This window comes from Penicillium mononematosum (genome assembly GCF_028829835.1).
Source record: "Penicillium mononematosum strain IBT 11891 chromosome Unknown utg000005l:1.0-9366267.0:1.0-9372171.0, whole genome shotgun sequence".
Lineage (NCBI taxonomy): Eukaryota > Fungi > Ascomycota > Eurotiomycetes > Eurotiales > Aspergillaceae > Penicillium > Penicillium mononematosum.
Window position 1 is genome coordinate 2,756,458 of NW_026643275.1, and position 22,328 is coordinate 2,778,785.

Sequence of the window (22,328 nt, forward strand, 5' to 3'; positions counted from 1 at the left end):
CATAAACACGGGCCAACCGTTGATCTGGGATAAGATGCACTGCGTTTAGGGCTATAAATTCAACGTTGATATAAAACTGATATTCTGCCATATTGACAAAGTCTGGCTGATATAGGATGTCGAAGTGAAGGTCCATATTACACTAATTGAAAAGTAATATGCATACATGTATTGATATATGGACTCTTATATGGTATATTATCTGTGATACCAAGCTCTGATTCTGGTTCATCCATGGTGATGTGCCGTGCCCCGTGGAGGAAGAACTTAGCTTAGGTAAGGTCTAGAACTCCTCCACGATGTCCCCCCAAAGGCCTCGGGTTGATTGAAAATCTTGGCCTTCCCAGAATCTTCGTCTTCCCATTTATCATTGATGATCACCCTCCAACCTCCAGTTTTGGTTTCTTCACTTATTCCAAATCCCCTACCAAAATTTACCCCTCCATCCCCCCACCGACAAACAGCTGTCCAGCTCCACCTTCGGTTCTGTTGTGGGGAGGGTCGAGACTGATCAACTGATTGGCGCCTGGGCAAATGTTTTGAGAGAAAAATAGGAAAAAAAAAGCCAACTACTCTAGCCACGGTCTGCACAGTCAGCAGCCCCATCGGACCGCCGAACCGTCTAGAGAATCAATCACGTCACGTTGTCATTCTTCCCGACCATGGCCGCTGCATTCGACGAGGAAGACCTCGCTATCCCCCTCCCCTCCGACCGTGATCGTCCGCGTGAACGTGCGAGGCCGCCCGCCTCCAACCCTTCCGCCATGGCAATGCCCCCGCCCTCGAAGCCGACCGGCAAGACCGAGGACTCGTTGCAGTCACCGTCGACTACCCGAGACATGCAACGCCTCGACCAGTACCAGACTATAAGAGTTTTAGGCGAGGGTTCGTTTGGCAAGGTAAAACTTGCTATTCACCAGCCAAGTGGACGTCAAGTTGCTCTGAAGATCATCTCACGACGCAAACTACTCTCCCGGGATATGGTTGGGCGTGTGGAGCGAGAAATCCAGTACTTACAATTGCTACGACACCCTCACATCATTAAATTGTACGATTTCGATCCATAATGCAATTGGGGTTTCAGTTGGCTGACCAATCACGTTTTAGGTACACGGTGATTGCGACCAAGTCCGATATTGTGATGGTGCTGGAATACGCGGAGCGAGAACTGTTCGATTATCTCGTGAGGAAGGGAAGGTGCGGTGACGACGAAGCCCGGAAATTCTTCCAGCAAATCATTTGTGCTGTGGAGTACTGCCATCGACACAAGATTGTACACCGTGACTTGAAGCCCGAGAACCTGCTCATCGACAACCAGAAGAACGTTAAGATTGCGGATTTCGGTTTGAGTAATATTATGACGGATGGCAATTTCCTTAAGACTAGCTGCGGCAGCCCGAACTACGCTGCCCCAGAGGTCATTTCCGGAAAGCTCTACGCCGGCCCCGAGGTCGATGTGTGGAGTTGTGGTGTTATTCTATATGTGTTATTGGTGGGCCGATTGCCTTTCGATGATGACTACATTCCAGCCCTTTTCAAGAAGATCGCCGCGGGCACCTTCCACATACCTGGATATATTTCATCTGGGGCAGCTCGTTTGATCCGGGCAATGCTCCAAGTTCACCCCGTCCACCGCATTACAATCCCTGAGATCAGATTGGACCCCTGGTTCACCAAAAATCTCCCCCAGTACTTGGAACCACCACGTGAGGAGTTCATCGCCCCAGGGGCAGACTCGAAGAAGGTTGATTCTGCAAAGCTTGATATGGCGAAGCCTCCACCAGTCCAGAACAAGATTCATCGAATTGCAGTGTCTAAGCTCGAACGAAGCATGGGATATGGCCGAGAGGATATCGAAGAGGCATTGAGACATCCTGAACCCAGCGCTATCAAGGATGCCTTCTCCATCGTCGTTGAGAATGAGATGATGCAAACCAACTGTAAGAGCTGAATTTCTTAATTGACTTGTCTATCTGCTAACGATAACAGCACCCACGGAAGATAATTTGTTAGCTCAAAATGTCCAGAAAGGAGCTGCGCCTTCATCCGCGGATAGAACTCCGGCACCTCGTCCTCAAGGGTCCCCTGCCCCCACCATGAGCCCGACCGCTAGTGCATCGCACCGCAGGGCCTCGGAAGATCCGCAACAATCGGAATCTGGGGAAGAACCCCGCGTTAGCCACGTTCGGATTCTCCCTACTAGCTTACCATATGTTCACGACCAACTTATGGAACAACGAGATCGCGATAAAAGAGCTCGCAACGAATTGCTCGAGCAGCGTCGTCAAGAAGCTGCCCAGCTTGACCCAGAGGGACACGGATCTGCCTATCGGGACATGTCTCCCGAAGAACAGGCCGCCACAGCCCGTGCATTGAAGCCCCACGCACGCAGTGTCGTCGACTTGGACAAGTTGCGATTTGAGCCGCCGACCGGTCAACCCCTCGAAAAGCAGCCAAAACGGAGTCGCAAATGGCAGTTTGGTATTCGATCCCGAAACCAGCCATATGAGGCCATGTTGTATCTGTACCGGGCAATTGCTGCTCAGGGTGGATTGTGGGACATTCAACCCGTGGAATCAGGTATGTTTCCACTTCTTGCCGGTTTTGAGCTTATTCTTACATCCTCTAGGCACCAATATCGGCCCCGATGCGACTCCCTCCCCTGATAAGCCTAAACCCTTGCAGAGCAAATACCCCGACCTCCCATCCGACTATTACATCCCGAAGGACCCATGGTTTATCCGTGCACGCCTGCTGAAAGAAGGCATTAAGGCTCCCGGGGCATCCACCAGTGTTTACAATAGCCGCAGCGACCTCGAAGAATTGCGTCGCCGCTTCAACATCTCGGGGATCTCTGCCCCAACAGAAGACAGGAGCAGAGACACCCAGTCCTCCGTACCCGACAGCGGTCTCACGAGCGGGGCCTCCTCGGTAAATGTTCCAAGCGGACTCCCGAAAATCACATACGGTGTCTGGGTCTTCCTTGACATTCAGCTTTATCAACTCGAAGAAAACAACTACATGGTTGACTTTAAATGTGATGGCTACCAGAACGTGATCCGCACGGAGGGAGACACTGAATGGCATCCCATCAGCAAGCGCCTCAAGAACAAGGAGAAGGAGGTGACCAGCCCTTACCCCTTCCTTGATGTGGCGTCTGATCTCGTCGCCCAGCTGGCTGTGGCAAGCTAGACCAGTCTGTTTTCTCCGAGACTGGCTTTTGTTCATACACAAACTACCATGATAATTACCTTATCTTAATCTTTTATTTCATATTGCTTGGGTGGTTGCATAGGAGCTTTCTGTTTCTGCTGCATTTCGGTGTCTTTCCAGCAAGCGAGTCGTATTTTGGGGTTTTATCTACATTGTACGGAGTATGTGCTTGATCCTTTTTCTTATTTTTTTCTTCTTTCGCATGCAAATATTCGTTCAATTAACTTTCCGCTACTTAGCTGAGTACATAAATGTGTATCTAGGCAGTCTCTTGATGAAGCTAGAAATGGGATTTTTGAGATATACGAATGTTGAAATAGCCTTAAACCCCCGAGGTCACTCACATAGACTAGTATAACACTATGTGATATTTACATACTTACATGGAGACACCCAGGTATCATCCATTCCTCAATAATGTGCGTCCTTAAAAGGATTTCCTTGGACTAGTCCCTTAGCTACCTGCACATGAATCCAATGCACCATCCGACCATTCGATCCTCCGAAATACTCTGTTGCTCCCACCACTATGGCTTGTTACTGTCGTGACAGGGTGCAGCACCTTCCAAAAGAAACGCCTCTCGTCTAGAAAGGTTGGAAATCTGGCGAGGGGATTTTTTGAGTAGCCCAGGGGATATCGAAAATCGACGGTGGAAGGATTGACTTCTCACGCTCCTTCTTTTCCGCCATATCGGTGATCATCCAAGGATCTGGCTTTTCGAAGACGACATAGTGGTTCTCAATACTCGTCGATAACGTCCGCAGCCAGTCAGTGATATGACCCAGGAGATCATACTGAGTTCGAGATCGTTTAGCGAAATCACCGTACCACTCTTCTCTTGCCCCTTCCATCTCGCAACGAAACACTGAGACAAACTTCTTCGTTCCGGGTTCCTTGTCTCTGTGCGCGCAATGTTGATCCGGAGCCCACGCACCGCAATTGGTAATGAAAGCGGACCATGGAGAAGTTTGGCCCCCTTGGATGACTTGCTGGATCAAAGTCCTATGGTATTGATGTTAGTAAAGCAGCATCATAAAGAGACTGGGTAAAACAGAGTCAATAGGTGTCATTGAAAGTATGCACATACTGCCTGTAATTGTTCATGGCATATTCAAATGAACGTCGGTCATTCTTATTCACGGAGACATGGAAATTGGTTATGTCCGCATTGGAAAGACTGTCCAGGCTCCGCGGGCCTGCTGTTCTTCTGTAGGATAGCTCCTGGATAGAATTTCCGCATCCAACCGAGAAATCATGAAGATATTCTTGCAGTCGAGCTTCGCATTCTTGCCTAGATAATTTGGTATTCGTGAGTTCTTCAAAGAAGCAGAGTCAGCTCCGCTAATAATTCATTTTTGCCCTATAAGGTAAGGCAAACATACCAAGGAAAAGTAGTAATTTGTCGCTGTCCCCTTCATTTTCATTTTCTTTACCCCAAGCGAGTGGGGGGGCAATCCCCTAGTTTCCGTAATTTCACACGAAGTGCTTCAAGTTGACTTTGCACCTCTGTGTTTCCACGCTGAGCACGGAAAGAAATCATTTGAATGACATCCACCTCTGACCTGTTCATTTGACGGGGTAGATGATGCTGAGAGATGTGTGCCATCATGTACCATGCCCCGGCGGGCCCAGCAGCTATGCGTTCCCGTGGCTTTCTTCGCGCCTGGGACATACTTTCCACATGATACTTATCTTTCCCGGACTCATTTTGATCTTCTTTGGCGCTGTATATTGGCTTGACATCTGCGTGGAAAGCCTGATGCTTGATTTGGCACTGCGCGGAGTCTGGCAGAGGATCACCCGATACGTGATTGAGCTGGCCTGTGCAAGCCGAGACCACATGCATCGCATCTTCGATCAGCTCTGCTATATGTTTTGTGAGATTTTGACTGCCCTCCCCTCGAAGCTGCAGATGACCCTCAAATTGGGGGGTCGAGTTCCAAAAGAGCAGGCCAATGAAAAACTGGTCCTCCGATTCTTTATCTCTTTGTAGCCATTGCCCACAGGCGTGAGCTAATTCGGAGCTAGGAATAATCCCATTGACAGGTTTAGGAAATGCGTTTCCCCATTTAGCTTTGAAGCCAGCTTTCTCGTCCAGCTGAGAAACAGATAGAGCTACTGGAAACTGAAAGGAGACCAGCTCGAGGTGACATGAGTCAGGGATGTCGAGGGGCACATCAAGTTGGACGCAACGGTTGGAGGCTTGGGATATATATCCCAGCATCATGCTAAAGCCAAGAGAAGATTGGAATAGTCCCCAGCCAAGCACGTTTTCCCACTGGATCAGTACGATAATCTGCTGACACGGCGAGACATCGCTCACTGATGACCAATAGAGACTTTGAAAACCAGGGATAGTCGAAACAAAGCGTAAAGACTTCTGCCAGAGTATTGATGCACGCTGTGATGCATCAGAGACGTCGACCTCGGGATTGAAAGTAAATTGAAGAATCCCAAGGACCGGATCATTGGAAAGTTGGTCGAGTTTGTCTGAATGGTACGGCAGGCCATCAAAACGAGGTACGACTTGCACGTACTCGCCATGAATCCCAACCATTTTGACCTCGGCCTGTAAGTTTTCCGTGATAAACAGGAAGCCCGGGAATTTCCAGCTGCGGGTGTCTCTCGGAATCGGTGAAGTTGGCGGTGACTTGGGCCGTAGTGGAGTACAAACTGGTGAAATGATACGAGGCTGGTGCATCAGAGCTTGATCCTAACAAGTGCAGCCAACCAGATTGCAAAACGCTGCCCAGGTGGTTCCTGAACGCCCAGCCAGACAGGGAAAAACCAAACTCAACTGGGAAGGAACTGGAGAGATATATTTGGATTATCGAGACACTTGAGTAGTAAAGAGGTTACCGTACAACTTCCGAGAGGCTAGTAGTATACGTAAAGGAGCATAATACAAATAAAGAATATAAACATGAGCCTAACCTTTAATAAGACACAAGATATAAATGACATATCATAGTCTACGTAGGAAGCTCGTAACCGACGCCAACTACCCTCTCCGGGCTGAAACTGGTGCAAAATAGTGATGGCCCTCATATTCTACCTACATATGTAGGTGCATATATAGTAATTAGGACAGTTACCAAGTCTTACAATGTAATTGAATTGAACTTGTATTGATACATTGCTATGAAAGTCCATCCATATCTGTTGAAGGTAGACTTGTCCACTCTTCAATTCTCGCTGGATTCCGTATCATGGCGTATGGGCTTTTTTTTGGTCTTTCTGCTTTTTTTTCCCTTACTCTTCCCCCATTCGAATCCCTATCCATGTCTTCACAAAGTCATAGCCAGCAATGTAAACCTGGGTGTAACACTGCCATGAATATCTTCTTTCGCAGGCCAACAGGCCACAGGCACAGATTGCAACTTGAACAGAATTGCTTGTCACGGGAGATCAATCTGACACTTTTCTTTCCCTTTCTGGTTGGGGGCTTTTGGCATAAGGTGGTCATGCACAGCAACACATCTTCCCCCATATTCCACGTTTTGTCGGGCTTCAACTGCTCTTTCATGAAGACTTCCCATAGTAGCCCCGTGAAGTCGAGGAAGATAGTATGCCCTCAAGACTGATGATTGAGCTTTTTTTTGGGGTTTTTTTTTTTTGGAATTGACTCGGATTTCATACATTTTTGTTCGTGAAGTGAATTCATTGACCACAAGGCATACCTAAGCCACGTGAATGAGTCCATTCGATATTGCGATGAACTCGGGTCGTCACTGGAACATGCTGGCAAGTGCATAATCTGTCAATAGGCTTTTCCTTTTTTTTTTCTTTTTTTTCCTTTTTCTCTTTTTGAAATTTCATTTTTCAATCGTTGTTATTATGTGACCGGTGGTTGGTAAGACAGATGAGCAGCAGATTGCCAAGTTGATGGCAAGCTACTTGTTACCATCCTTTCCAGGCTCACCATCCTTGCCGGGTCTCTTGGTAGGCACACGGTCGAGGGCCTTGATATAGACCCGTTCGCTGCGTCGCCGCTGGCTCTCAGACTGGCCGCGGTTGGTCCCAGCCCTGCCAATGTGAGGCTGCATCTGCGAGAGGTTGGCCCCAGTCATCTCAATAGTAGAAAGGGACTCGGAGCGGTCATCAAGACGGGGTGTGGTGTGATTAGTCGCAAAGTCGCCGTTTGACGGCTGACTCGATTCAGCGCGAGCATTGGTGTCGCAGGTATCCTGGATTTCCCCAATGACATGGCCCCCTCCGGAGATCCTCTGCTCTGCCTCGTACTCCTTGATAAACGGATCCGTTTCGTTCATGGGGCCGTTAGTGGCAGATCGCTGTCGTAGAGCAGCCTCCTTAACCCAAGGCTTGAAATGAGGGAGGATTTCAACGTCGGGGAAACGAACCGTGCTAGCACGCACGCGTAGGGGGTCGCGGTGCGCGGGTTTAGTGATGCGCCCCCTTCGGCCGTTCGAATGACCACCTCGACGAGGACTTCCTGGTGCACTCGGGGACTTGGGGAGATGGTTGAGCTGCTGCTGCGCTCGTTCTTGGTTCCGGAGCCTCACCATGTGGTTACGCACCAGTTCGATGATGTACCGAATTTCTTGGAAGGTCTTGCCGTGACCGACGTGTTGGCGAAGCCAGTCTGGGACCGGGGCGATGATGGCAGTTGGATGCTTACGGCCCGGAGGGCGAGTAACGGTGCCCGAGGACTTGTTGTCCTGATCTTGGCTCTGGCTGGCAGAAGGAGTAGTGTTGTTCTGGTTGGAGGTGTCGGTGTTGGGTGCGCCTTCGATTTCACGTCCGACTCGCATTTGCTCTCGGCGGCGGAGGATGAGTTCGAAACTCTCTACTCCATCCCAGTTCTCCATTCGGTTCAGGGATTCTAGCAGGAGGTCACACTGCGTAAACGGCCACTGGTCTGCGCGATACCGGGCACGCTGGTAGTGCTTTCGGCAATAATGGACCCAGACGCCCAGTGGGAACAGCTTGGTGACAGCTTTGTTCCTGCCAAACACATGTGAGACAACCTTCCGGTAGTGCATTCCATCAGGTGAGGGATGCATTCGGCATGGAGCAGCAAATTCACACAAGTGATCCTCATCGTTCTTGTTGGTATCCTCTTTTTTGTCGACCGGCTGTGTGTCAGGTCCCGGGTCACATCCCTGCACTTGTTGCTGGTCGTTGGGGTATCCATACATGTTGCCGTCATTGGGAGGGTAAGTATGTCCAGGAGAGTCCCCTAGGTTGTCTGAAGCATGACCACCACGCTGGGCGTTGTTCGGAGGTAGCGTCGGGGAGGAGCTAGGCAGATTATGAGGCATTCGGCCGTTCATGCCAGGTGGGATATACATCTCCCGAGGATACTGATTGAATCCCATAAATGGAATCCTTGGCGCTTCTCGGGATTCGGGAACACCTGCGGGTTGGATCGAGCGCCTAGGACTCCTGCTCCGAGCCCGATCCTGCCCCCGTGCATGATCAACTCGCTCTAGTCGATCCCGGTAAGGGTTGGCACGGTCCGCAGCACTTCTCAGCTGCGCTCCTCGGCTAGGGTCATACACGGGGTATGATCCGTTTGTGCTAGTGAGGCGGGGCCCGCGTGGATATGCTGGGCTGTATTGATGATGACTAGCCGGAGGGCTGGAATCCATTGCGTCCAGCGGTATCAATGGTGAGGTCTGGGGTGGAGAGAGAAGTAGGGACAGCGAAGGGTTTCCCTGTCGGATTGTCCGAGGGGAGCTGCTGGGGCTAATATTTCGATTAGCTGAATCTTTCACACTCATGATATTGTTGACAGTCAAGAGGGGCTTGGATCACAGAGCACGGTTGGTAGATAGTTGACAAATAAGAGACAAGTAAGAGACAGGTAAGAGAAAGGGAAAGGAATAGCAAGAGGCTGTCGCAAACTAAAAGTGCGACACCAGATAAAGTAGGCTTGGATGCTAGGAAAATAATGATGCCAGGGGATATATCGTGTACTCACGTCGCAAGATCTTGGTTGGCACGGGCAGTGCTGCCCGGCCTAAGCCATATTGGTTAGCAAATGTGATCCCACGACAAACGCAAAAGACGAGGACATCGACAAGCCACCGAGAAAGGACGAGCGAGACTTCAAACTCATATAATACCGAGTAGATCCTCGGGATGATGATGAATATACGTACCTTTCCGAGTCCTCCCCAGGGAGGTGGGCCTGATGGCCTGGGATGTCATGGCCCTGGCCTTGCATGGTTGATGGAAGCTAAGGTGCGAGACAAGATGAGGAAAATAGAAGATGGGAAAGTACGTCCTTGATGACGAACGTACCTAGCTGATGATGAGATTTGATGGCAAAGCTCGTTGCTGATGCTGCACGAGCTGTCTGATAGTGTGAGTTTGACGTGTTGGGCAAAGGAAAGTAAAACAGTGCGAGGATAGGATAGAGGAGGAAGAGCAGGACCAGAATAGGATGGGCTTTTATAATCTTGCAGGAAATTGCCTACAATGTTTGCCCTTGATCGAGTTCAGATCACTTTTTCCCTTTGTTAGATATCACTATCTCAATATGTACATCGTGAGCTGCGCAACGTGTGTGCTCTCTAGTAACCAGGTAACAGAGTGTAGCAGCCGAGTCTGCATGATCGATCCATGTACTAAGTATGACGGTGGTCCTTATATGCACAAAGACATGATACGGGCGTTTTAAATCCAATAGGGATCACCAGATTCTAGGAGAGTGTTAAAGTAATGAGGTTGTTAGCTCGCACAGTATCTCCATATACGACCGCATGGTGGGAAGGACAACCGGACTACCGCAGACAACCAGAGTTAGCAGAGTGGAATAAAATGTACTGGAGGAACCGGGGTATCAGGAAGACCTATATATAGACAACACTGAGGACTACTGTCAGACCACTGAGCAGCTACATCAATGAACTTGTCAAACACAGTCTCAAGTCTACAGAAACACACATCTAGTGAGAGTCAAGGAGTCAATTTAAGGTATCATTGGTTATTCCTGAAACGTGTGCATCATCAGAAACTCTACCCCCGTAAATCAAATCCATAACGCCATCTTTGCCGGATATCAAGATCAATGCAGTCTGAAAACAAAAAGTTGAAAAGAACCGGGAAAATATGCCACCGAGGGCCCAAAATAGACATAGCGTACATTAAGTCATCCATAAATGTAAAAAGAATATCGTTTTACCTAGCGTAGCCCATCGACGCTGGTTGTCTTGGTACGTACTTTCGAACGGCCCCCCGGGCAGGGCTGCACGCCGAGGAGCCAATGTCAATCGTACTCAGCTCTCGACTCAGTGCATCCATGCGAACGTTTCCAGTGGGATTGCCAGACATGACGGGGTAGCTTGGGCTTCCTCCGGTGATTGGTACCTTGCTTGGAATCGGAGGACCTGGGCTGTAGTCATACAGCGGCGAACGAGACCCTGGAGATGGCGAGACAGAACTTCGGGAAGAGCGCGGCCGCTCAACCGAAGTGGGTGTGTTGTACGCCCGATTTCGCGTGTAGCTGTCGGAGCGCTCACGCGCGTAGTCTGGCCGAGGCGGGGTTCGGACCAGTGCCCCTGGACTTGCGTGCACATGGGTGGGCGTGTACTGGACTGGACGATCCGACGGATAGGTAGTGGTCTCCGTTCTGAATCCGACACGTGGCGGGCCTGTGCTGCGTGATGAGGGAGAATCGTTGCCTCGAGAAGTTGGCCGAGGCGAGTGTTTGAAGCGGATAATAACCTCAGGCTTGCGGTTCTTCCTTTCTGGTTCGGGTGCCCATGTATCGGTGGGAAGATGGTCAGAGGGGTCAATTTCACGACCATCATCCCCGATGATTGGGTGATCCACGTCTCGATGGGGTTCAGTCTTTCCACGTATCACGGCATCTCTAGCTTGCGAAGGCGTGTCGTAAGCCGGCGAAGGATCTCGGCTGGGAGGGTGAGAGGCATTCGGGTTCAGAGAGATGTAGGAGTCGGGTGAGAAAGGGATCGAAGAGCCACCCCCGACATCTGAGGAAGAGGGCCGCGGACTGACTGACTTCCGGGTCACAGCCCGCACATCAGGGCTGACAGATCCACCTCTGCTAGAAGTGGGTCTTTGTTCAATAGGTCGGGGGGATGTTCGTAGAGGGTAGACAGGGGCATCGTAGTGGACGGGTGCTGGTACAGGAACTGGTGCGGGCGGCTGGGAAATCATCATCTCATCGTCCCAGTGGGTGCTGCGTCTGGGAACTGATCGCTCGAGTGCTGCTGTCTCAGATGACTCTTGCGGTTCATAACCTGCGACGAGGCTTGCGGGCATGGCTGGGGAGGTTCCCATTGAAGAAGACTCCTGGTAGCGATCGCGGTGGGACGAGGTAGACATACTCGATGGCAGATGGGGAACCGATGATCGAGAAGTAGGTTGGGGTGCGTAGGGTGCATAAGGTTGGGGCGAGGTCTTCGGGGTAGGCAGCTGAGAGTGCGACCTTCGTGACCGGTGTGCTGGCGGAGGAGGGGGGAGGTCCGTCATCATCTTCATCTTCTACTCGTGGTTGCATTCCGGCGTACTCTGGGTGGTAGTCGTGACCATGAGCTGTGATTTGCAGAGGTCGAACTCTGTGCGAATGGTACCGGGGATCATCCACTGGCCCTATAGAGGAAGGCATAAAGTCTGAAGCGGGTAGCTCATGTGCATGCATTGCCCCATGTGGCATAGGGTCCGGATTATACCGGGGTTGCTCTATTTGAGCGTAGTGATCGTGATGTGTGGAATGGTATGACACTTCCTCACGGGGATCTGCCTCGTACTGGCTTTGCCTGGCGAGGCGATAGTCCCTGGAAGGTAGTTGATCATACTCGGGGCGATTCCGCGGTTGGACTTGTTCTTGCTGCAGTTGCTCCCGTTGCAGTTGCTCTTGCCGGAGCTGTTCTTGCTGGAGTCGCTGTTGCAGTTGCTCCCTCTGCAGTTGCTCCCTTTGCAGCTGTTCTCGCTGCAGCTGTTGTTGCTGTAGCTGTTCTTGCTGGAGTCGTTGTTGCAATTGTTCTTGCTGCAATTGTTGATGCTGTAGTTGTTGCTGCTGGTGCTGCTGTAGTAGACGTGAGTCGTATGTGCTATCAGTAACTTCATTGGAGGTATAAGGCAGTTCATGAGTAATTTGTCGGCGGAGAGGGGCAACAGCTGCGGTGTCCCATTCTTGAGTGTTATCGGCACCGTCGTACCCACCCCGAGATGGGGGCGGGACAGGAGAAGGTGCGCGATAAGATGATGCATCGTAAGCAGGCTCCGAATTTCTCGGGGCATGGGAGACAGTGTCCGGAGCAGTCGCTATGGTGTTTGAATGTTCAGGAATGATGGGTCTCGACGGGGCCGGGTGGTGAAGTGGAGGCGCAGAGTGAGTTTGTTCCAGAGGAGCTGGTCTTGCCGGGGCCCCTGGAGGACCACTGGGCAAGGGTCGTCGCTTAACATCTTTCAATTGCCGCGGACCAGACAAGCCCGTATTACTGCTTGGAGTACTGGGAATTTTGCCTTGGACTCGGTCAGCGGCTTCTTGTCGGCGCTCCTATTAGGACCTCGTCCTGTTCTCTGGTGTCGTAGTAGGTCATTTCGATTCGGATTTCTCCCGCATATTTCCCACGGTATTGAAGTGGGTGCCAGTGATCATTCTGGCTTCCACCCGGAATGATCAAGTTTTGTAAATCGACCCAGGTCTCGCCGATCAAGTCTGTCTTTTTATCGTCATTGAATACAGAGACCTTTAGTTTGAAGTAATCGGGAGATTCATGAACGGTGAATCGGAGTTCCGAGTCCCTAGAGAAGTAAGCTTCGATTCCCACATCTATCAGGCCAAAAGCTTACCATCTAGGAGTTTGTCCTCCTCGCAAATCTGTTTGCGTTTTCTTTGCCTCCTTGCCTAATCGTGCTGCAGCATAGGGATTCTGCTTGCCCATAGTCTTCCGGTTGGGTAGATTCTTGGCTCGGTCGATGATAGCGACCAAGGTACCGATAACGGGGCCATCGACGGAGATGTCAGCGAAGATGCCCGCCGCATGGTTGACCTTGGAGATCTTCGACATTGCTAACCCAGTTGTTAATGGGTATATTGGATATAAACAGAAAAGACCATTAAGCCAATGCAGTGGGAGAGGGGAAGAAGAAAAGAGAAAAGACAGTGGAATGTCCGATGCAGGTATTGGAGGTGGCTGGGGTTGTATCAGATCTGGGGAGTTGATTGGTTGTTACCCCTGGCGGTGTCTGGACCATACCATGGATACACAGACCTTGCATCATCCGAGTAAACAACCGACAAACTGACCTCGGGAGCACTGGCTTGATCTCTACGGAGTTCACTGTCTCATTCTACTTTCAACCTATATTAACTTCCTCATATATATTGCAATGTATTGCATGATGCCATTCAGGCCCTCTGCCTAACCTGAGTAAGGTTCCACATCCAGTGGGTCCTCAGCTCGATCGGAATCCCCAGCCACCGCAGATTTGCATGTGCAGATATTGCGCATTCTAGTGGGACAGCGCGTGCATTGCCGACCATTAGGCGGTCCAGACAAGATCTTCATCCCTGTTTCCTCCGAATTCCTGTTTTTGAATCAAGTTTCAGCTGTATTGGAGCTTCAATAAGCTGTCAAGCCGTCCACAGGTCGCGGCTCCCCCACCTTTAGGGTTAGGGAGCTGCATCACGATGGATCTCCCATTCGGCCCCCACCTGATTGCCATAGCGACCACTCACAGTCCTGATCTTCATGGTTATAATGTGAGTTGGATTTTAGGTATGCCTCGTGTGGTACTGCATGAATGTCATACATTGGCAATATTAATGAGACTGTCTCGTTCGCCTGCTCTCCACACATCATCCCCTTACTGACTTCCCTCGCCCAGATACTTTGGTGATTACCTACATGTACCTAGGTAGGTAATGATGCTGCCTGCCTCACTGCCTCCAGTGGGTTCGCGGGGCAATCAATCCCTGCCAGGGTTACTATAATTACCATGACAAGATGGTTAAAATATGGAAGCCTACGGCATACAACGAATATCCATCAGATTTCAGTTTTATCTCTAGGCGGATAAATTGATGGAAAGCGTTAGGCTTACTCGAGGCAAGATCTCTCGAGGTTGATTGACCGTGGTGGTGAACATACAAGACCAAGCATCGATACTCCGGACAGAATAGATTACCCGAAATGGAAGATGCAGATGTCACTTGTCAATTCGGGAAATTATGCAGATGGTCGAGGAAAGCTGAGTGGCCTGGAGCATGGTGCTTGTATCCTCATGAAGAGTACTTGTAATGGGTGGAATCCGAAAATCTAGAAGCATCGACCTAGAGGTTTATTGTAAATTTATTTTTACTCTAGACTCTTCTCATGAGGGGTCCAGACTGGGCTCTAGCGGCCGTCAACCTGTCACATACCTTTGATGCACAGGTAAAGTCAAGAATGACGCTGGTGGATATGCCAAGAGCTTAATTTCTGGAATGTGGCCTCAGGCCAAATATTATAGCCTGGTGTCTCAGGCATTAACACCTACCGCCACCATTCCCGATTGGGCGAGACGAACTTTTTTGATCGGCAGAAAAAAGATGGTCTTCATGAACTTCATGATAGCACTCTAGTCGGCTTAACTTCCCTTCCCCCCATTGCTCATCCTGGGTTGACTACCTAATTAATACCCTTGAACAACTTACTGTCTATTCACCACTGCAACCATGGCGGCGCCCGTCCTGCCTCTGCAGCAGGTCAAGCTCGCCTCATTACCCTCGACGCAGTTAACGCCCGAGCAACAATACTGGCGGACATTCAAAAACCCCCTCTTGATTCCGTCACCGGCCAACGGACCGGTCAATCTCATCACTCAACCTTCCGTTCCTTCCTCTGCTGCGGCATTCCCCTCTCTTACACAACCGCCCGATGTCTTCACCGTGACAACAGGCGCACGAGTCCAGATCTATTCGATTCGCACACGGAAACTCCTGCGGACACTGACACGGTTCGACGATACCGTGCGCGGTACTGATGTTCGAGCAGATGGGCGTGTCTTGGTGACAGGTGACGACACTGGTGCTGTGCAAGTTTTCGATTCCAAGTCGCGCGCCATCCTCAAGACATGGAAGGACCACAAGCAGCCCGTGTGGGTGACCAAGTTCTCTCCGAGCGACCCCACATCGGTTCTCACAGCTAGTGACGACCGTACAGTGCGGCTGTGGGACTTGCCATCGCAAACTAGTGCGCGCGCCTTTGTCGGCCACAGCGATTATGTGCGCAGCGGTGCATTCATGCCTGGCTCGATGGCTTCTTCTGGTCTGGTGGTTTCGGGCTCTTACGATCGTACTGTTAGACTGTGGGATCCCCGAGTTGGAAACCGTGCCGCTATGACGTTCAAGATGGGTGCAGCGATCGAGACCGTTCTGCCCATGCCCGCCGGAACTACAGTCCTCGCCGCGGCCGACAACAAGATTGCGGTGCTAGATATCGTGGCTGGTAAGCCGCTGCACATGATCCAGAGCCACCAAAAGACTGTCACTGCCCTTGCGCTGGCCTCCAATGGTGAGCGATTGCTCAGTGGTGCGCTCGATGGACACATGAAGGTCTTTGAGACCACAGGGTGGAACCCTGTCTCCGGATCCAAATACCCGTCGCCCATTCTCTCTCTGCGCGCGATTACTTCCGGTACCGAATATGAGGATAAGCACATTGCCGTTGGTATGCAGTCAGGTCTTCTGTCTATCAAGACCCGCCTGTCTGGTCAACAGAAGATCAAGGAGCGGGAACGTCGCAAGGAAATGGCAGCTCTCCTGGAGGGCAAATTGGAGGAACATGACCGGGAAGTCGCTAAGAAGAAGAAGGCCCGTGGCTCTGGTTGGGAAAAGCGTCTGCGTGGACGCGATTTCATCGGAGAAGGTGTGGAGATTGTCATTGAGGGCCAGGACCGCAAGAAGCGGAAGAGAGAGCAGCCTTGGGAGAACGATCTCCGTAAGGCACGCTACTCTGTTGCGCTGGACCAAGTCCTCAGCTCGGCCGACAAGACTGCACAACTTACACTGCTTACGGCCCTGCGCCACCGCTCCGCCCTGCGCGCCTCTCTGAAGGACCGCGATGAGGTCACCCTCCAGCCCGTCCTGCAGTGGGTTCACAAGAACATCCGCGAACCCCGCCTGGTCGAACTCAGCGTCGAGGTCGCCATGAACCTTCTCGATATCTACTCTGGAAACCTGGGCCAGTCCGCCCAGGTCGACAAGATGGTTGAGCGTCTGCACCGCCGCGTGCGCGACGAAGTGGAGATGGCCCAACAAGCGTGGCAAACAAAGGGAATGCTTGACATGTTGAAGGCAACCTGATCTGACGGCCTTGAATCGCAACTTGGAGTTCGGGGTGTCTGGGATTCGCACACTCGGTGTATATTGGCGGGCCATCTTTTGTACAGGATTTGCATAAAGAATAAAAGTCGAACTATTTACCATTATTGGCCGTAACATCATTCATTCGTATTCTGTGTATCAAGTATTCAACTTCGAGAACCCACCAGCAGGGGGCTGCAACCAATTCCGCGCATCATACTCCCACCCCTCTGCGCCCTCGATAACATGGAAGGTATAGGCATACCGACTATTCAGGCTGGTATTCTTCTCGCTCTTATGCAAAACATTTCCATGAATGAGCACAAGCGATCCAGCCTTGATATCAAGAACCTCCAGATCCTCATCTGTAGCCTCCGAGCTCTTCTCCTCCTCCATGCCTTTGGGAAGCGAGGGGCCCCGGTTCTCAACGAACTCCGTACCTGTCCCACTCTCCCTCCTCACAAACCGCCTAGCAATGTGTCCACCCTTCCTCCCCGTATGCGACCCCTTGTACATACCCAGCGTCCCATTCGCCGGACCCGCATCCTGCAGCGCATACCACCAGCCAACGGCAGAAGGCGGATCCGTATACAAAAACTCCGAATCGCGATGAGACGGCACAGCCCCACCAATCGAGGGCTGCTTGCAGATAACCATACTCTGCAGCACGCGAGGATCGACGAAGCCCAAAGACCGCGCCACAGCAGCGTTCCGCTCGTTTAGTGATATAGCCTTGAAGGGCGGCGACAAGGTATGCAGCGAATGACCGATCTTGTTGACGGCGCGGTTTTTGGGCTTCAGTAGCGCGGCGCGGCCGGTTAATGGATCCGGCTCGGTGCTGAACGCGTCTGGCTCGAAAAAGAACCGGATCTTATCGCCTGAGTCCAAGAAGTAGTCGTCGCCTACATGCTCGGCGGTTTCGTCGCCCGTTGTGAACTGGGTGAGGGGGTGGGATTCTAGTGGGAACTCCTCGAGAAGTTTGTTTGTCTCGGCGAGGAGAGCGGAAACCTCGGTTGGGGTGAGGTAGTCGGGGAGGACGAGGTACCCGTTCTCCTTGAAGGAGGCAACTTGAGCTTCGGTAAGTCCGGCCATGAGGTGCTTTGTGTTCCAGAGTTGGAGATGAGTTGGTTTCGATGTTCAAAAGCGGGGGAGTGATAAGCCATTTCGATACGTCCCGTACCTTATCTGGGGCTTTATCCGTGCACGCGACATCTATGGACAACGCTCACACGCTCAATATATGCTCTGTTTCCCCGGCTCAATTGTCGTGGGGTATCTCCAGACCCCTCGGCGACACCGATGGGTCTTTGCCTCTGCCATAGAGGTTAGTTGCCGCATGAGGCAATGATGCAAGAGGCAAGCTTCACTTGCCACAGGACAAGACAAGATGAACTATATAAACTTATCCATATTGAACATGTTGAACTTCGAAAGCTACCAATACAAGTTCCCCGGTGCCGATGCCAACATCTCCCACAGGGACGCTTCTACAAGCAAACCAACGGTAAAAAAAAACCCTCCAAAGGTTCAGTATCAACCTTCCATTCACCCAAGTAAACAAACTCAACTGCAAATCACTCAAAGTGGACCAGTTAAACCTTTTCCTCTCCCATATCCCACCGAGCACTACGGTTCACCACGATGTCCGACTCTTTCACAAGTTCCTCGTACTACTACAGTTCCACAACCAACGGCAGCGACGGCAAGACTACAACCGGACACAGGTATTCAACAACCTCATACACCGAACCCGACGGCACAACAGTCGTACGTACGGCCCAGCAAGATCTAGGCCAACCAGCAGTCGTTGAGGAACGGAGATACGACAACACAGGCCAGGAACTATTGGCTTTACCAGAGCCCGCAGGTGGTACCTCTGCAGGTGGGATAAGACGCATCACCGAGCTAGACGATGATGTTCCAGATTCCCAAAATAGCACGTCCGAAGCTTCCACGCCCGTGTCCTGGGTGATTTTGGTGGTTCGGCGGCTCAACTCTTGGATGGGGCCGGCGAGAACGATTCGTTTAATATGGCTTCTTCGCCGCTGGGGTCTAGGGTTTATGACCCCGTGACCGGCACTTATAATGACCAATCCGAGTATGATATCGGTGGGGTTACTGAGACGTCATCAACAGATGAGGGATGCTGCTGGTCGGAGGATCGGACGGGATGTGGATTTTGCCGCGGATGGCTTATCGTCGTCGGCAAAGGAGAACCGCCCGTATGAGAATCCTAGTACGGGTACAAGGCTGCGGAGAGAGAGTGACGTGGATACTAGGAATGTCCAGCTTTAGGGTGAGTGTTAAATACTTGCATTTGCTTAAAGTAAGTAATTGTACTTGCTATATATAGATTGAAAATAATATATCTGGTGAGGTCTTCATGAATATGTGAAGGATATCAGGAGGTTATAGTTATAAACCCCCGGTTTCCCATGCCAATGTATGAAATGCATGTTTAGTCACGTAGACGCAAACGTCCCTCTGACCAGCGGCTGCGCGCCTGCTCCCACCATTTCGGGATGTCGTAGGACCAGTGGCAAAGCATACCAGCTATGAAGCCGATCGCATCATTTTTGAACCCTACCAGTAGTCCCACAGTGACCATCATGACGGTCCAGCGACGACTGCGTTCCTCATCTGTGAGAACAGGACCAAGGTGCTGCCCTACATTTGACAGAAGGCCACCATCGGCCTGCTTGAGGTCTCGAGCACCAGTGGTGTTGAGGCTCTCGCCCACGCTAAGCAGCTCTGCGCCAGCCGCAATCACCATCACTCCGAGAAAGGCAGCAGGGAACCGCTTCAGAAGATCAACCAAGGTCTCTCCGAAGAGCAAGCCGATAAGAAGTTTCAACAGGCCGAGGAATATCACACTTGCTCCTGAGCGAGCTCCGAACCGATACTGCGCCGCAAGACCACCAGAGCCATGGCAGACGGGCATGGCACCGAACCAGCAGCCAACTAGATTCATGCCTGCCACACTCAGCCCGATGTGCGTGATGGATGGAGTGCGCACGTTTGGCAGCAGATCATTCGCCAGATGGACGACCGCCACAATGGAGTTGAGCGTGGTAAGAGGAATTTGACCAATACCGGCATCCACTGCACCGACACGCCATTGATGCGGGGTCGGAACAAGAGCGAAAGGATGCCACACTTCGAAACCGGGCATATGCCCCGCCAGTGTAGTCCGAATAGTAGCAAACACCAGACCCAGCACTAACACGACAATCGCATAGGGTACTCGGCGATAAACATTGGTGAGCAGAAGTGCAACAAATGCAGCAACTGCCCAGATACGGTTATCGGCCCAGGAGGGGCTGATCCAACCCAATGGATGCAGCATGCTGCTGCAGGCTGCGATGATGAGAGATAATCCCGCCCCGACTTGGATACCCTTAATAACTGGGATGGGAATTACACCGGTGAACCAGCGCAAGATACCCGTCACGCTGAAAACAACGATACAGGCACCGACGAAGATCCCCGCCGCAGCGATCGTGCCGGTTGAGAAACTACGCGCGATGGCAACTGCGGCGATGGCCTTCATCGGCTGAACTGGCAGCGGAATACCAAAAAATACACCTGTTAGGATATTGAAAATCCCCGAGAATATCAATGTGCTGGCAAGAGAGACGGTGCCGTTGATAGCTAGCGCAATCGCGATAGGCAGGAATGTGCCAAGATCGCCAAGCGAGCCTGAGATCTCGGAGACATAGTTGCGCTGGAATGTTCGTAGATTATACTCGTTGATTTCGCGTAGTGACTGGATTGCCATGGTGAGATGATATTTCTGAGGTCATGATGAGGAAGAGAGGGGAGCCAAGCTTCGAACCTTGGAAGTTTCCAAGGTTGGCTCCGATCGGAGCCGATCTTCCCCGCTCATGTCAACCTTGGAAATCCCCGGGCCTGTCTCATTACTTCTAAAGTCGATTGATATATTGCTTGTCAATATTCTACATTATTTCAATGTTACACGCAGAATTCCTAGGCGAATCTCAAAACAGATTCTTGCTCTTTCCACGGTTCAATGCCTTGATTTCGCCCTAGATAGCAACCACTCGTACTCAAAGAAACCTAAATTAGCCTGAACTAGTTGCCGTTGGATTGTCGTACATTGCTGGTTCTATTGGCTACAATACGAAGGTACGTCCGGTCAACGCCCAGCGCTCGGCGCACGGAGTGGCAGGAGCCGCCGGGAAGTGCATCCCCTAAACGGTAAAGAAAGAAGGGAGTATGTCTATGGGGTCAAGGCGCATTTGATCAATATTAGCCTTATCGACTTTATCTGAGCATTGAACCCCATCAGCGTTCCACTCAGCCGAGCTAATCTAAGTTAATAGAGTGGAGAGCATAGAAATAGATATAATAAAAATCAGGGTACAGCGGTAATCTCCAATTAGAAGGAGGTAAAGACGGCGGGTATTTCTATAGATATATATTGCAGGTATCTGGCGAATCCACAGACCTGAATTTGTTATGGACCATTTCAAATACATATACACTCATGGTTGCAACGTAAGGAGATTCCCACGCAGCAGCCTACCCCAGTTCCAATCGCAGTGCTGTCATGCCGGACTCCTCAACATCAAGCAGATATAAAGCGCAAGCATCTTCCCAGTACCCGACACAACAGCCATGATAACAACCCAAACAAACAGCTCCAACGGTGTAACCGCCATGATAGAAGTGTACACCAAAGTTCCAATAATATAGTAAATTCCCCACGAAATCTGCACAGGCCATTGCTGGTCTGCCCCCTGCACCGCGGACGCCCTAGTATCGCCCGGTTCCGAGCCCTTTTTCACTCCTCTCCGCCGAAAGCTCTTCAAAGAGCACATGGATCATAGCGGGAATAACACCAACAAGACACCAAGTCAATGCAATGATAGGGTATACACAGCCCAATGCAGTCCGCTTCGAGTAGATCTCCACCAGCGCCAGCCCCGCATACGAGGCCAGCAGCGCAAAGAGACTGACAAACATCAGCACCATGGCATGATATCTCGACCGCAGCGCCGCCCCTGCAATCGAGCTATTGCGCAGCCAGTCTACCCAGCGCTCGCTATCTTCACCCGACCACCCAGCCACACCCCCCCTTAACGACGGGCTCAAGCCCGAGCGCCCGAACAACAACCTCCGCTAGGGTAGGGAGGGGTGATGAAACAAGCACGACTCTTCTTTCAGGCCATGCAATGTCTCGGAAGACCATAGGTAGCAGGCCCATGACTAGTGCTGTGGCTGCAAACTGCTGATTGCGGGCTGGGTCAGCCTGGCCGAGTAAGCAGATGGCGGCTTTCCAGCAGTCGCCCGGTTCGGGGCCATAATCGAAGCTGAACCAAGGTCGAAAAGGTGAGTAAATTATTTCCTCACCATCGGGGCAAGTAGATTGGGCGCTCGTAACGGCGACTAGGAGCGGTAGGAGGAGGTACAAAGGAAAAGAGAACGTCATTGCTGCGTGGTGATGCTGACACGTGATTTAACAGAGCCTCAGGCAACGAACACTCAGGGATAATTTCCAGTTGAACATGCATCTTCTCTGCACGATATGGAAAAGGGTCCATTTAAATCCCCTGGAGCGCGCGCCCTTTGACGGGAGACGCTTTACACTATTGTTTCAGCCCCAGGGCAGTGAGCCTCTTTCGACGCCTTGGCAGGACGCCAAAGCCCGAAAAGAACCAATGGGATGATCGTGAGGTGCGGTCAGCATTGCACCTCGTTTAGCTACATGAATAGCGCCCACCGTGAAGCTGGCAGCTCGGGGTCAAAGCTCAGCTGCTTGAATTCTCTTTCTTAATTAGTTATGTGATGAAGTTATTAATAGTTATC

At 51.2% G+C, this 22,328-nt stretch overlaps 10 protein-coding genes across 10 annotated transcripts; 3 read left to right on the top strand and 7 right to left on the bottom strand.

The window, feature by feature from the left end:
* Window positions 1-662: 662 nt before the first annotated feature.
* Window positions 663-3,192, top strand: N7519_009126 (serine/threonine-protein kinase; the record flags this gene model as incomplete). The annotated part of the gene is made up of 4 exons (XM_057295899.1): window positions 663-1,048; window positions 1,108-1,940; window positions 1,990-2,580; window positions 2,630-3,192. The coding sequence occupies 4 exons, from the start codon at window positions 663-665 to the stop codon at window positions 3,190-3,192; spliced, it is 2,373 nt and encodes a 790-aa protein (XP_057143781.1).
* A 606-nt stretch (window positions 3,193-3,798) lies between these two features.
* N7519_009127 (uncharacterized protein) lies at window positions 3,799-5,771 on the bottom strand (the record flags this gene model as incomplete). The annotated part of the gene is made up of 3 exons (XM_057295900.1): window positions 3,799-4,216; window positions 4,302-4,505; window positions 4,648-5,771. The coding sequence occupies 3 exons, from the start codon at window positions 5,769-5,771 to the stop codon at window positions 3,799-3,801; spliced, it is 1,746 nt and encodes a 581-aa protein (XP_057143782.1).
* A 1,336-nt stretch (window positions 5,772-7,107) lies between these two features.
* Window positions 7,108-9,404, bottom strand: N7519_009128 (putative pathogenicity factor; the record flags this gene model as incomplete). The annotated part of the gene is made up of 3 exons (XM_057295901.1): window positions 7,108-8,923; window positions 9,159-9,197; window positions 9,340-9,404. The coding sequence occupies 3 exons, from the start codon at window positions 9,402-9,404 to the stop codon at window positions 7,108-7,110; spliced, it is 1,920 nt and encodes a 639-aa protein (XP_057143783.1).
* Window positions 9,405-10,360: 956 nt separating this feature from the next.
* Window positions 10,361-12,001, bottom strand: N7519_009129 (uncharacterized protein; the record flags this gene model as incomplete). Its single annotated transcript, XM_057295902.1, has 3 exons — window positions 10,361-11,456; window positions 11,533-11,887; window positions 11,956-12,001. 3 exons carry the CDS (start codon window positions 11,999-12,001, stop codon window positions 10,361-10,363), a joined length of 1,497 nt encoding a protein of 498 aa, XP_057143784.1.
* Window positions 12,002-12,684: 683 nt separating this feature from the next.
* On the bottom strand, window positions 12,685-13,221 carry N7519_009130 (C2 domain-containing protein; the record flags this gene model as incomplete). The annotated part of the gene is made up of 2 exons (XM_057295903.1): window positions 12,685-12,955; window positions 13,004-13,221. The coding sequence occupies 2 exons, from the start codon at window positions 13,219-13,221 to the stop codon at window positions 12,685-12,687; spliced, it is 489 nt and encodes a 162-aa protein (XP_057143785.1).
* Window positions 13,222-14,870: 1,649 nt separating this feature from the next.
* Window positions 14,871-16,499, top strand: N7519_009131 (snoRNA-binding rRNA-processing protein UTP15; the record flags this gene model as incomplete). Its single annotated transcript, XM_057295904.1, has 1 exon — window positions 14,871-16,499. The coding sequence occupies one exon, from the start codon at window positions 14,871-14,873 to the stop codon at window positions 16,497-16,499; it is 1,629 nt and encodes a 542-aa protein (XP_057143786.1).
* Window positions 16,500-16,658: 159 nt separating this feature from the next.
* Window positions 16,659-17,591, bottom strand: N7519_009132 (phytanoyl-CoA dioxygenase family protein; the record flags this gene model as incomplete). Its single annotated transcript, XM_057295905.1, has 1 exon — window positions 16,659-17,591. One exon carries the CDS (start codon window positions 17,589-17,591, stop codon window positions 16,659-16,661), a length of 933 nt encoding a protein of 310 aa, XP_057143787.1.
* A 549-nt stretch (window positions 17,592-18,140) lies between these two features.
* On the top strand, window positions 18,141-18,727 carry N7519_009133 (uncharacterized protein; the record flags this gene model as incomplete). The annotated part of the gene is made up of 2 exons (XM_057295906.1): window positions 18,141-18,416; window positions 18,437-18,727. 2 exons carry the CDS (start codon window positions 18,141-18,143, stop codon window positions 18,725-18,727), a joined length of 567 nt encoding a protein of 188 aa, XP_057143788.1.
* Window positions 18,728-18,957: 230 nt separating this feature from the next.
* N7519_009134 (putative sulfate/molybdate transporter) lies at window positions 18,958-20,277 on the bottom strand (the record flags this gene model as incomplete). The annotated part of the gene is made up of 1 exon (XM_057295907.1): window positions 18,958-20,277. The coding sequence occupies one exon, from the start codon at window positions 20,275-20,277 to the stop codon at window positions 18,958-18,960; it is 1,320 nt and encodes a 439-aa protein (XP_057143789.1).
* Window positions 20,278-21,275: 998 nt separating this feature from the next.
* Window positions 21,276-21,951, bottom strand: N7519_009135 (uncharacterized protein; the record flags this gene model as incomplete). Its single annotated transcript, XM_057295908.1, has 2 exons — window positions 21,276-21,534; window positions 21,593-21,951. The coding sequence occupies 2 exons, from the start codon at window positions 21,949-21,951 to the stop codon at window positions 21,276-21,278; spliced, it is 618 nt and encodes a 205-aa protein (XP_057143790.1).
* Window positions 21,952-22,328: the final 377 nt, after the last annotated feature.